Source organism: Lemur catta, chromosome 12 (genome assembly GCF_020740605.2).
Source record: "Lemur catta isolate mLemCat1 chromosome 12, mLemCat1.pri, whole genome shotgun sequence".
Lineage (NCBI taxonomy): Eukaryota > Metazoa > Chordata > Mammalia > Primates > Lemuridae > Lemur > Lemur catta.
The window spans coordinates 23,778,429-23,792,653 of NC_059139.1; the positions used below are offsets into that span (position 1 = coordinate 23,778,429).

General features: G+C 35.4%; 1 protein-coding gene across 2 annotated transcripts in view; it reads right to left on the reverse strand.

Moving 5' to 3' along the window:
* The window catches only part of NUP155 (nucleoporin 155), a 57,320-nt gene that overhangs the window by 16,012 nt on the left and 27,083 nt on the right, over positions 1-14,225 (reverse strand). The window contains exons 15-21 of one of the 2 annotated variants that reach the window (XM_045566526.1): positions 12,891-12,985; positions 10,837-10,925; positions 10,297-10,359; positions 9,620-9,767; positions 7,687-7,753; positions 6,610-6,725; positions 2,328-2,422 (exon numbers count right to left, since the gene is read on the reverse strand). In XM_045566526.1, coding sequence (XP_045422482.1) covers positions 2,328-2,422; positions 6,610-6,725; positions 7,687-7,753; positions 9,620-9,767; positions 10,297-10,359; positions 10,837-10,925; positions 12,891-12,985 — 673 coding nt within the window. Of the gene's footprint in view, positions 1-2,327; positions 2,426-6,609; positions 6,726-7,686; positions 7,754-9,619; positions 9,768-10,296; positions 10,360-10,836; positions 10,926-12,890; positions 12,986-14,225 lie in introns of both variants that reach the window. The other variant, XM_045566525.1, reaches the window with a different exon arrangement.

Genomic DNA, 14,225 nt, shown 5'->3' on the forward strand with positions numbered 1-14,225 from the left:
CATTGATAAATATAAAGCTAGTACATTTATTTTCATTGCTGAGTGTTTCATCATGTAAATATACCACAATTTGGTCCATTTTATACCTGAAGAACATTTAGATTGTTCCCAGTGTTTTAACACTAAAACAATAATGTGATAAATATGCTTAAAGAAGGTCTCCTAGAAAATACTTTCAAGTTTCTCTGGGACTGAGTTTCTCAAACCCTGGATTAAAACACGTTGTCAGATCATAAAGTCAGTTTAGTCAGTCATGACAGCTTTACCCCCTCATCTCTTACACAGGAAATAGAATACAAAAAAGAAAGAAATTTCAGAGGATAATATATGCAGAATTATTTCAGGACATTTTGTTTCAGTTATGGGCATGTTATGTTTTTAAACATATAAAATGTACTTCCTACTGTGGGAAAATACTTTGGTAAATATTCTTCTAGGATATACACCTAGAAGTGAAACTACTGGCTTTAGAGTATGTATCTATGTATGTGCATTTTCAGCTTTTACTAGATATAATCAAATTGCTCTCCAAAGTGGTTGTTTCAGTATAAACTGCCAGCAATTGGAATGCTCCCATTTGTACAAATCCTTACCAATGCTTGGTAATGTTAACTTTAAAGCCTTAGTTAAGTATCATTAGCAGTTCTGAAAAAAGAATTTACAAAATGGTAAAGAGAGAACTAGGATCAGCAGAATAGAAGAATGTAGCTTGGGACAAAAGTAAATTGTTGGGTCTCAATTAAGAAAGTTCTACCAGCCAGAATAATTGGTTCTAACAATAAAAGACAAAAGAATTTAGAAAAAGCTGAGTAGCAGGGAAAATTCATGCAAGAATTTATTATTATTATTCCAGTTCATAACCAGAATAATGGGTCATTACAAGAACTTCTCAGTTTCCTTGCTCTTTCCTTACTTGTTACTATACTGTTCCCTTACTTGTTACTAGACAAAAAGCACAACTAAATATTTGACTCATATTAATCTATTTAGCTTTATAAAAAGGTGTATAACTACTCATTGGGGAAATGCAAATCAAAATCATGAGATGCCACTTCACACCCAATAGGATGGCTACTATAAAACAAAAAAACTCAGAAAGTTACAAATGTTGGCCAGTTGTAGTAACACTGCCATGAAAACAGTATGGCAGTTTTTTAAAAAAACTAATAATAGAATTACCATTCCAGCAATTCCACTTCTGGTTATATACCCAAAAGAACTAAAAGCAGGGACTTGAATTTGTATACCAATGATCCTAGCAGCACTATTCATAATAGCTAAAAGGTGGAAGCAACCCAGTGTCCATTGGCAGATGAACGGATAAACAAAGTGTGGTACATACATACTATGGAATATTACTCATGTTAAAAGGGAAGGAAATTCTAACACATCATAGAACATGGATGAACCTTGATGAGCGTATGCTAAGTGAAATAACCCGGTCACAAAATGAAAAGTACTGTTTGATTCCAGCATCTGAGGTACCCAGAATAGTCAAATTCACAGAAACAGAAAGTAAAGTGGTGGTTACCAGAAACTTCCAATAGGGGGAAAATGGGGAGTTACTGTTTCATGGATACAGAGTTTTACTTTGAGAAGATGAAAAAAGTTCTAGAGATGGATGTTGGTGATGGTTGCCTAACAATGTGAATATATTGAAAGCCAATGAACTGTACACTTAAAAAATTAGTTAAAGGGATAAATTTTATGGTACATATATTTCACCACAATAAAAAATACCATAAAGAAAAAGGTGTCTGGGCACAGTGGCTCATGCCTGTAAACCTAGCGCTTTGGAAGGCTAAGGTGGGAGGATCACTTGAGCCCAGAAGTTCAAGACCAGCCTGGGCAACACAGAAAGACCACATTTCTATCAAAAAAAAAATCAGCTAGGTATGGTAGTTCATGCCTATAGTCCTACTCAGAGGCTGAGGCAAGAGGATACGAGGATTGCTCAAGCCCAGGAGTTTGAGGCTGCAGTGAGTTATGATTGCACCACTGCACTCCCGCCTGGGCAACAGAGGGAAACCCTGTCTTTATAAAAAAAAAAAAAAAAAAGAGAGAGAGAGAGACAGAAAGAAAAAAGAAAATGGTATGTATCATGTTTTCTGGTGGAGGAGGGAACAAAAATGTATGGGCTAAAAGAAATATAGAAATATACAATATCCATATTATCCCACTTTCCCAATCACACTGATATTTTAATTAAAAAAATTTGTGTTATCCGATGAACTAGATCTCACTAAAAGAAGTCAATAGTTTTCTATTCAAGTAATAAAACTTTACTGGGGTCATGTACATTTAACTGATCAGAAGCAATAATTTACCATGAAACTTTCTCTGCAGTTCCTGTTGCATTTGTTGGGTATTTCCATTTTCAGGACGCATGAATCCTATCAGCCTTTGCTGTACTTTGGCAGTACTGCTGAAATAGAAATAGGAAAATGTGTTTTTAATAGCTTTATTGAGATATAACACATACACCATACAATTCAACCATTTAAAGTGTGTAGGCTGGATGTGGGAGGCTATAATCCTAGCACTATGGGAGGCTGAGGCAGAAGGATCACCTGAGGCCAAGAGTTTGAGACCAGCCTGGGCAACACAGAGAGACCTCATTCTAGTAAAAAAAAAAAAAAAAAAATTAAAAAATTAGCTGAGTGCAATGGCAAGTGCCTGTAATCCCAGCTACATAGGAAGCTGAGGCAAGAAAATCACCTGTGCCCAGGAGTTCAAGGCTGCATTAAGCTATGATCGGGCCACTGTACTCCAGCCTGGGTGACAGAACAAGACTTTGTCTCTTAAAAAAGTTTACAAATCAAATTTTTAAAAATATATTGACAACTACAAGTGCTGGTTGCCATGAAAAAAGAAAAACTGGGAAATGAAGAAAGAGTTCTTGGAATTAAAAATATAAGGGCCAGAAAATATTTATCAGAGAGAAATTTTCCTGATCTGTATCACAAAAAGACCAAAAAAAAAAAAAAAGAGAGAGAGAGGAAGGAAAGAAATTATCGAAGGAAAAAAACTTAGGCTGGAACCAGGGGAGTTACAAACGATTCCTCAAAGAGAATGTGACAGAAGTAATTGGAGATAGAGCATCTCTGATCTGAAAATACCAATCTGAAATGCTCCAAAATCTGAAACTTTTTTGAAGGCTGACATGATGCTCAAAGGAAATGCTGATTGGAGTATTTTGGATTTCAGATTTTTTGATTAAGGATGCTCAACCTGAGTGTAACACAAATATTCTAAAATTTAAAAAAATCCAAAATCCACAACACCTCTGGTGCCAAGCAATTCAAATAAGGGACACTCAATCTGTACTATAATAAGTAAGAAACAATAGAAAAAAAAATTTATCAAAGCTAAGTCTGTAAGTCTAAAGGCTCACTGAGAACTGGAAAGAAGACACACCTAAAGTCATCATGGTATAATTTCTGAATTTCAGTAAAAAAGGAAGAAAAGCACAAAAAAATTCAAAGCAAACACAAGTCATTTACAGAGGAAAGAGAAGCAAATAGGTAATGTACTTTTCATCTGCAACATTAAACTTTGGGAGGAACATGAAACAAAATGTATGTGAAGCTCTGAAAGAAATGGTCTATGACTTTAAAATCCCATACTCATTAGGCAATGGAAAAGAATAAAGTATTAATGCATACTATAACATAGACCTCAAACATGAGCCTCAAAACATGCTAAGTGAAAGAAGCCAGACTCAGGACCACATACTGGATGATTCCATTTATATGAAATGTCAAGAAAAAGCAAATCTATAGTGATACAGTGGATTAATAATTATCTGGGGTTAGGGACTGGGAATGGGAGTGACTGCAAATGAACATGAGGTATGTCTTCTGGGAGATGGGAATGTCCTAAAATTAGATCATGGTGATGGTTGCACAATTCTATAAATTTACGAAAAGTCATTGAACTGCACATTTAAAATAAATGAATTTTATGGTGTGTAAACTAGATCTCAAGAAGCTGTTAAAAAATTTCCATACTCAGTGAAACTAATATTTGCAGGCATCCAAAGGTTGGTCAAAGTGAGGACATGTATTGGTATGATTCTATTATTAAAGGTAAAGAAAAAATTACATGATTATCTCTGTAAAATGTAGAAAAGATGTTTGACAAACTCCAACATCTATTTATGTTAAAAATACAAAATAAAATAAAAATAAATGGATACTTTCTTGACACGATAAACTGTATCTATCTTGGCATCTTCCTGAATGAGGAAACACTACAAGCTTTCCTGTTAAAGTCAGGAATAAGACAAGGATGCCTGCTATATCTCCACTACTATTTAATCCTGTTAGAGATTTTAGCCTGTGCAGATAGGAGAAAGCAACTAGAATTGAAGAGAAAAAGGTAAAACTACCTCTATTTGCAGATGATAGGATTACATTTGAAAATCCAAAAAAAAATCAATGGAAAAAAACCTACTGAAAACAGTAAAGAGAAATTAGTAAAGTAGCAGGTTAAAAATTAACAAACAATTGCAGATTTAATTGTAAAACTCAATGAATGGCTTAGGAAGTAGTAATAGAAGAGCATAACGTTAGAAAAGGAAAAAAGAATACTAAACTAACTCACAAGTAAAATTCTAAGTAATTTTGAGGGAAAAAGATGGTGGTGGAGGGCAGGGAAAAAGAAGCTAAGAGACTTTATTTAATTATTAATGCTGACTGAGATGTATGTTTATCAGAATTTAAAACTAACTGCCAGAGGGAGAAAAAGCATGTGTAGAACTTCTTTTAACTGGTGTTTAAGGTGGGGAGAGACCTGATCAATCCAATAAAATAAGGAAATGGGAAAGGGGAGAAAAACAAACAAAAAACACAACAAAAAGCACAAATTCATGACAGTGAGAAAAAGACCAAACACTGAACTAACCCCAATAAAATGGAAAGGGGTTAAATTCTCCTAATTAAAAGACAAAGACTCCAGACAGTGCAGTGGCTCATGCCTGTAATCCTCACACTTTGGGAGGCCAAGTCAGGAGGATTGCTTGAGGCCAGAAGTTCGAGACCAGCCTGAGCAACATAGCAAGGGAGACCATGTCTCCACAAAAAATACAAAAATTAGCCAGGCATGGTGGCGTGGACATGTAGTCCCAGATACTTGGGAGGGTGAGGCAGGAGGATTGCTAGAGTCCAGGAGTTTGAGGTTGCAGTGAGCTATGATGATGCCACTGCACTCTAGTCCGGGGAATAGAGTGAAAAAAATATATATTATTATGCTGTTTAAGATACACTTAAAGTGTTCCAAAGACTAAAAATAAAAAAAATTGGTATAGTCTTCTCAGGAGACAACTAAATACTACATATTAACATTTTAAAAAGCCCTCAGGCCCATAAATTCTCCTGCTAAAGAAATTCATCTGAAGATTACTGAATAAGAAAGAAGAGTAATCATTATGCTCAGCATCAAGAAATAGAAACAACCTAATTATTAATAAGGAGTTATCAGTTGCTTGCATATAAATAACGGAATAGCATATAACCATTACAAAAGTAAAATATTTTTTCCACTGATTTGAAACATTCAAAATGATATGCTAGTATAAACAATGTTATGTAAAAGCGTACCTACATAAGACTTTATTTTTGCTTTTAAAGAAATGTGTATTTATATACGCTTTAGAGAACATTATACTATCATAGCTCATTAACAATTCTGGAAAGGGATCCTCAGATGTGATATTATTTCCCTCCCTCCTGAAAAGTCTGTATCATTTTATTAATAAAAAAATGTCCATTCTAAGGCCGGGCATGGTGGCTCATGTCTGTAATCCTAGCACTCTGGGAGGCCGAGGTGGGTGGATTGCTCGAGGTCAGGAGTTCGAGACCAGCCTGAGCGAGAGCGAGACCTCATCTCTACTAAAAATAGAAAGAAATTATCTGGCCAACTAAAAATACATATAGAAAAAAAAAATAGCCAAGCATGGTGGCACATGCCTGTAGTCCCGGCAGAAGGATTGCTTGAGCCCAGGAGTTTGAGGTTGCTGTGAGCTAGGCTGACGCCACGGCACTCATTCTAGCCTGGGCAACAAAGCGAGACTCTGTCTCAAAAACAAACAAACAAAAAGTCCATTCTAAACATATACCCACACAAAAAATTATATGGGAATGCTCATATCAGCATCATTCTTAATAGCCAAAAGCTGAAATAAGCCAAATGTCTATCACCTGAAGAACTGGGAAATAAAACGAAGTACTGACACATGCTACAACATTCAAACCTTGAACACATTATGCTTTGGGAAAGAGGCAGACACAAAAGGTCATATATTAAACATTTCCACTTACATAAATATCTAGCATAGCCAGATCCACAGGAATAGAAAGTAAATTAGTGATTTCCAGGGACTAGGAAAGGGGAAACGAGGAGTGGCTATTAATGGGCACAGGGTTTCTTTCTGGTGTGATGTAAACATTCTAGAATTAGATAGAGGGGATGGTTGCCTAACTTTGTGAATATACTAAAAACCACTGGACTGCATACTTTAAAAGGATGAATTTTATGGTATGTAAATTATATTTCAACAAAAAAATACAACAAACAGGAAAAAAATAAGTAAACCCTATTTATTCTTACTTTGGATTTCCTAATGGTCCTCCTGCAAATTGGGAATTTCTGTCTAGAAATTCCTGCAAACCTTTTAGTTCCTGTAGCACTGACTCTAGCAGCTGGCAGGGAACACTGCTTTCAATCTGCACAAATAAAAAAGTTTTTAAAAGTTTAAAAACACATACTCTGTAACGGTATAATTAAATATGAACAATTTCAATTTTAAGGTGCCCTATCTTTAGAAACAATAGTTAATACCTACATTCCTCTCTTTCTGGTCTTTGATAATTTACATATAGGAAAATACAAACATTTTGATTACTTCTTACATTTTTATAAGGGTCACTACCCAGATTAAAATGTAGAATATTTTCAACTCTCAAGAAAGTTTCCTAATGTCCCTTTCTAGTCATTAGCCATTCCTCCTCTGAGGTTATCACTTTTCTTACTTTTATCACCACAGATTAGTTTTGCATGTTCTTACACTTCATATAAAAAGAATCATATACTATGTTAGGCAAATACATTCTTATTCTTATAAATGTCAACTGTAAAAGGGTATCACAGTCAAAAATATATTTGGTATCTTTTCATTTTAAGAACAAGCTTAAAATAGATTACATTCATATTCCAAATTTTTAAAAAATCTCACTACCTGAATTTGTGATAATATAAATTTCTACAAGACGCTTTCTTAAAGCAGTCTGCAAGGTATGCCAATTCATGGAAATTAGTGCTAGGTCCATGGTGTTTTTGCGTATATAAGTCAAAGTATTAAATAGCAAATTTTGAGCAATATTAAGTATTAGCACTATTTATCCCTCACAGCAACCTTATGAGGGAGATATATTATTCTCATTTACAGCGAGGTATCAGACTCTGAAATGTTAAGAAATTTACTCGTGTTCAGATAGTTAACAAGTGATAGAGCTGAGATTTAACCCAGAGGGCAGACAGTTTATTGGACAAGAACACAAATTTGTACATAAAAGAACAATCGTTGCCATCTTGCTTGTGTAACATCAAGAAATGTTACAAGAAACTATCAATTAATACCATCAGGTGATTACACACAAATAAGAGAGTAGTAGCACACACACTTACTGCAGTGATCTCTCTGTTGCCACTCTTGAACACTCTCTCTACAACTAAGCTCGCATCCCAAATGTTTCTGGAACAAAAAAATGTTTTAATGATTGTGCAGTAAATTAATAAAAGCATTACATTGTGTAATAAATTCATGTCTGTAGGAACTTAGTGGCTTTATTAGGTTTTTTAAAACTTAGCACTGGTTTCATTTAACATTTTACTAAGTTACGTGGAAGAATGGAAAACAGGAAAATTTTCATACCTGATAGACCTAAGTTACTTCAGATAACAAAATACTGCTGAAGAAAAATCAAAAGGCTTTTTGTGATAAATTGTGAACAGGGAGCTTATAATGAAAAATATAAATTTATAAAGGGGGTTGGCACTGTTTCACATTTTAAGCAAATGATATGAAATCATACATCTCAAATCTAAGGAAAATATATACTAGACAAGATAGCTAACTAGATGATATGGTAGACTGATTGCAAAAATGACTGAAATTCTTTCTTTCTCCCTATAGCTATACCTCTTGCAATGTGACTTTAATGCTTCTTCTATAAAAAGGTGGGTTGGCCTTAAGACTTCCCTCCGGCCAAGTGAATGAGGCAGAAAAGAGAACGGTAGGCCAGTTCTGAGCCCAGGCATAAAGAGGTTTTCCATGTTTCTACTCTTTTCAAGGAACCTCTCACCACCAAATTAATAATGGCTGGCCCACTGGAGGATGAAAGATCACATGGAGAACAACCCAGCTATCTCAGCTGAGGTCATTCTAGATCAGGTGACAAATATGACCTTAAACATGTGAGACTCTAGTCAAGACAAACACACTTAACTTCACAGTTGACTGCAAATGCATGAGTGAGCCCAGCAAGACCAAAACTGCCCATTTGACCTATAGACACATCACTGAGTTACGGGGAGGTTTGTAACACTATATGTTAATATCTATATAGATAAACAGTCGATCTTTGAACAACAAAGGTTTGAACTGCACAGGTCCATTTCTATGCAGATTTTCTTCCACATCTGCAACCCCAATACAGCAAGATCAACGCTTCCTCTTCCTTCTCCCCCTCAGCCTATTCATGATGATGTGGGTGAAGACTTTTATGATGTTCCACTTGCACTTAATGAATAATAAATATATTTTCTTTTTCTTCTGATTTTCTTAATAACATTTCATTTTCTTTTCTATAGCTTACTTTAATAATACAGAATACATATACAAAATACATGTGTTTTTTTTTTTTTTTTTTTGAGACAGAGTCTCGCTCTGTCACCCAGTCTGGAGTACAGTGGCACAATCACAGCTCACTGCATTCTCGAACTCCTGGGCTCAAGTGATCCTCCCACCTCAGCTTCCTGAGTAGCTGGGACTACAGATATGTGCCACCATGCCTGGTTAATTTTAATTTTTGGTAGAGACAGTGTCTCACTATGTTGCTCAGGCTGGTCTCAAACTCCTGGCCTCAAGCAACCTTCCCAACTCGGCCTCCCAAAGTGCTGGGATTACAAGCGTCAGCCACTGTGCCCAGTCCAAAATATGTGTTAACTGACTCTTTATCTTATTGGTAAGGATTCTAGAAAGGAGGCTATCAGTAGTTAAGGTTTTCGGGAGACAAAAGTTATATGTGGCTTTTTGACTATGCAGGGAGTCAGTGCCCCTAACCCCTGTGTTGTTCAAGGACCAACTGTATTTTGATGCTATCATACACATACAGGGAGAGAAAAATAGAGAGAGAGAAGGTGGGGAGAGAAATAAAACACAGCAGTGAACGTAGTTAGATAACAAAAAGGCTGAATGATAGAAAATCTTATCAGTGGACAAGTTTGCTAAAACTATAAGCATAATAAAATTTAATAAATGATGTCCCAAATTTAGAGTTAACATTTACTCAAGATAGGACAAGGTGAGCAACAGTTAATTATTCCATAAAAAACTTACCCCATGATTCGAGAAAAGTAAATGCAAATACCATTGTGTTTCCCAGAGTACACAATCTCTGGTCCAGTCACACAACTCATACTTGTGGCCTGAGTTGCTGGGTTTCCCATAGTGCACACTGGAGTTGACATGGCAGGAGGCGGTACACCTTGTACACACATAAGAAAACCAAGTCTTTTAAAAATATAACCTTGAAAATTCAAAATTCTCAATAACCCAAGTTTGTTGTATCTGGACACAAAGGTAGAAACAGTTACAAAAATAATGGAATAAATAGATATTAAATTTGGTTGCTCTTAATAAGAAGAGAGAGTTAAAGTTGGATGGTGGTCCTAGGTAGACTTTTAAGTATTGACAATGCAGAAGGAAAAGGAAAGAAAACATGTAATCACTGTTCCCAATGCTGAGAGAGAAACAGAACTAATTATACAGATTTCAGGCCCGAATTAAATCCTGGTACCCAAATAAGGGGCTTTCCAGGCACAGTATTAGAGGAGGTCTTAAAGGCATTCATGGCCAAATACTAATATTTGCTTGAATGTCACTTACATTAAATGACACTTATTTTTAAGGGAATAAGGCAAGTTAATCTTTACACTAAGCATTAAGGATAACTCATAATGTTAACTCTTCTAAAAGAACATTAGTAGCAACCCAAAACAGAGAAAAAGATGTACCTTGAGATGGGGTTCCCAAAAAGGATGGATTCGGATAGGGACTACCACTAGGAACAGGAGAACCTAAAAAAGGAAAGACGAATATCAAGATTTACAAAATAACCTCCCAATCTTTTCAATCTGATCAAATTAGGCACACAGAAACCATTTCTAAGTATAAGAAGGACTGGCACCACCCATGAAATATTCAAGAATTAGGGACTTATCTCATTTCCCAGTAACTTTCTAACAATTTCCACTTTGAAAAACACTAATGTGAGAGTTTCTTATTATTAAATCATTCATCTCTTACCCTTTGAATAAATACCAAAAGAGTTCTGTAAATACTATTAGATACATCTTATTTTGCTCCCTGGTACACATTAAGGATTCAATATCAATATATCATCACTTTTAAGAGTCAGAATCTGTAGACTTATTTGCCAATAATACAGTAGCAATAAATAAAACATAATGAAAGATTTATTGATTAAAATATGCTAGGAAGTTTCTAAAATTCAAACTATCATAAACAATTTCATTTCAATGTTTCATACTCACTAGAATAGACAGGAGACCCCAAGATGGGACCAACATTACTCGGAGGGGGCAGTGTAGTTGGAAATCTCATCTGTGCTTCACCACCATACCTATTTTTATGACAACAGAGGCTGAGTTTATTCAGTAAAACCACCCATCTTTAAAGCTGGACTTGTTACTAGTCCTTAGCTTCCAAATAAATGTTTTAAGCATTAGACACTTTATTGTGATGACAGTGAAATATATGCATAAGATACATAATAAATACTTATTCAGTAAATGTTAATTGAAACTATTACCAGGAAGAAGTATTAGGTTATTAAATATGAAACGTCCAATTTCCTTAAGTACTAAATTTGATAGTTGATATCTCTGACATTTCACTTTGACACTTCTTGTTTTATTTTTATTGTGAAGGTGCACCCTCAGTCTTACAAACACACGTTTTGGCTTGTGATTACTTTTCACGGTTTTTTTTTTAGATCAATTTTTGTGACACCATGGAATCAAAAATTAGTGCTATTTTCGAAATGAGGTCCTTCGTGGAAAGAATGCAGTGCAAACAGCACGAAATATCAGCGAAGTGTTTGGGAAGAATGTGGCTAATGAACACACAGTATGTAGATGGTTTGAGAAGTTTCTTTCTGATAATTTAAATCTTGAAAATGAGCCACGTGGGAGACCTGAGGCCAAGGTGGATGATGATGGCTGAAAGCTGTAAAGGAAGCAAATCCATCTCAACCTATGTATGAATTGAATTAGCAGCAAGGTTTGATTTTACTATTCCAATAATATTGGACAATTTGAAACAAATTGGCAAGGTAAAGAAGCTAGACAGATGGGTACTGAGCATCTTAAAAGAGCATCAGAAGAGAAATCATTTCGAAGCTTGACTTTCTTTGCTGTCATGACATAAAGGCAAATCATTTCTATACCATATTAGTATGTGTGATGAAAAATGGATTCTTTTTGACAATCACAAGCGTTTGACATAATAGCTGGATAAAGATGAAGTGCTAAAACACAGTCCAAAACCAAATATTCATCAAAAAAAGCTAATGGTGTTTGTTTGGTGGTCCAGTGCTGGAATTATCTATCACAGCTAGTCAATCGATTACAGTGGATGACCATTGCAACCAACTGGACGAAATGATGAGGATGCTTGTGATTAAGCCGCAGAGATTGGCTAGTAGAGACAGGCCAAGCCTCTTCTAAGACAATACTCTACCACATGTCACACAAACAACGCTACTCAAACTATAGAAGCTGGACTTGGAAACTCTCTTGTCATCCACTGTATTCACCTTGTACCAACTGACTACCGCTTCTTCCAGGCTTTGGACCACTTCTTGGCAAGGAAAAATATTCAATTCTCTATAAGCTGTGGAAAATGCCTGTCGTAATTTCATCACCACTTGTTCTCCAGGGTTCTTCACTGCTGGCATAAACAATCTATTAAGATGGCAAAACTAATTGTATTGTTTCTTGTTTCATTCAGATATAATAAACTACACCTTTGATTTGAAATTGGACATTTCATATTTAATGACCTAATATAAGGGCCTCTGATAACTTCTTTAAAAGAATGTGCAATGCATAGTTTACTTAATGACTAAATGCCATCACAATTTTCACACTAGATTATGGTTAGACAGTACTTTAAAAACCTTTAAAAAAAATCACATTATAACTTCTTAGCTAATATTTTCCAAATAAAAATATCTCTTTGATACCAAGTTTCCTTAAAGTGATTCAGAATCCCTCAATACCAATGATACATACACATAAAGCAGAACTGGCACAGTGTTTGGGGAAGTAAGAAAGATAGATGAGATTGTAACTGAGGTAGAAGGAAGACAAGAAGTTGGAGAACAGAATCCAGAGATAGAGTAATAATTCATAAATTATGCTGATCTAGCTGCTTCCATCAGCATGATAATTTCATCCTTTTGCAAATACATTTTTGTACTTTGTTTACATAGTCACTCAACTGTTTGGCAAAGTCATTAACTATCCCACTGGTATTGAAACCATTTAAAAAGTGCCCCAGTACCAAAAAAACCCTTGACATATACCTGAAGAAAGCCCGAGTTGCCCAAGCAGATACTTCTCTATCACAGGCAGCAGTGGAGCAAGCAAGAATAAGGCAAGCTGCACAAGCCTGGTCTTCCTGTAAAAAGAAGAATATCTTCCCTATATTAAAAATAAACATTTTAAAAGAAGTTTTATTTACTGCTCTGTCCAGTGTTTAAATCTGTACCTAGGACAGAGCAGATGCTCAAGAAATATTTGCTGACTAAAGGAAGTTAGCAGGTATTAAAAACAGAAGTGAATACTAATGGTTTTAAAGTTTATCATAAGCACTAGTATTAAAGATTGCTCTCTTTTTAATTTACCTAGATTCTGATTTAGTTCCTGTTTTTTTTTCTTCTTGTAGCCTTTCTTTTCTTCTTCTCCTTTTTTTAAAAAATATATGTATAGCTCACATTTATTTCAGTGTTTAATACTGGATGTATTTGGGGTCTTTTTTTTTTTTTTGAGACAGAGTCTCACTCTGTTGTCCAGGCTAGAGTGCCGTAGCGTCAGCCTAGCTCACAGCAACCTCAAACTCCTGGGCTCAAGCAATCCTCCTGCCTTAGCCTCCCAAGTAGCTGGGACTACAAGCACGCACCACTATGCCCAGCTAATTTTTTCTCTATATATTTTTAGTTGTGCATATAATTTCTTTCTATTTTTAGTAGAGATGGGGTCTTATTCTTGCTCAGGCTGGTCTCGAACTCCTGAGCTCAACTGATTCACCCGCCTTGGCCTCCCAGAGTGCTAGGATTACAGGCGTGAGCCACCATGCCCAGCCTTCTTGTAGCCTTTCTACCTTTGAGAAAATAAGAGTAAATGCTAACATATACTGAGTACCTATCGTGTGTCACACACTAATTTAAGAGTTTAGCACATATTAATCTTCACATCACACACCATTGTTATATAATGCATATTTTACATGGAAGAAAACTGAAACCTAGAGAATTCAAGTAATTCACCCCAGTGGTGGAGCTGGGATTTTTAACATAGTTGGTTTGAATCCAGTTTGTATACTTAACTTTGATGTGATATTTTAAACTAACCACTCCCGGTTTTATCTCATCAATTCTAGTTATGGCTTCAGATTGCTAAGGTCTCCACACTACTGCCTCAAGTTTCTTCTTCAGGTCATTAAGCCAAAACAAAGAATTGAACAAAAAGGGACTTATCCATAAATGTCTTGTGCTTTTAATAAAGATGCATTTATCACATAACTTGAACATCAAACTTTTACTAGTAGACTTTAATGATAAAAAATTATCAACAACAGAGAATAAAAACCTGAGAGTTTACTATAGGACTTATAACATATTAATCTTGCTTTCAAATAT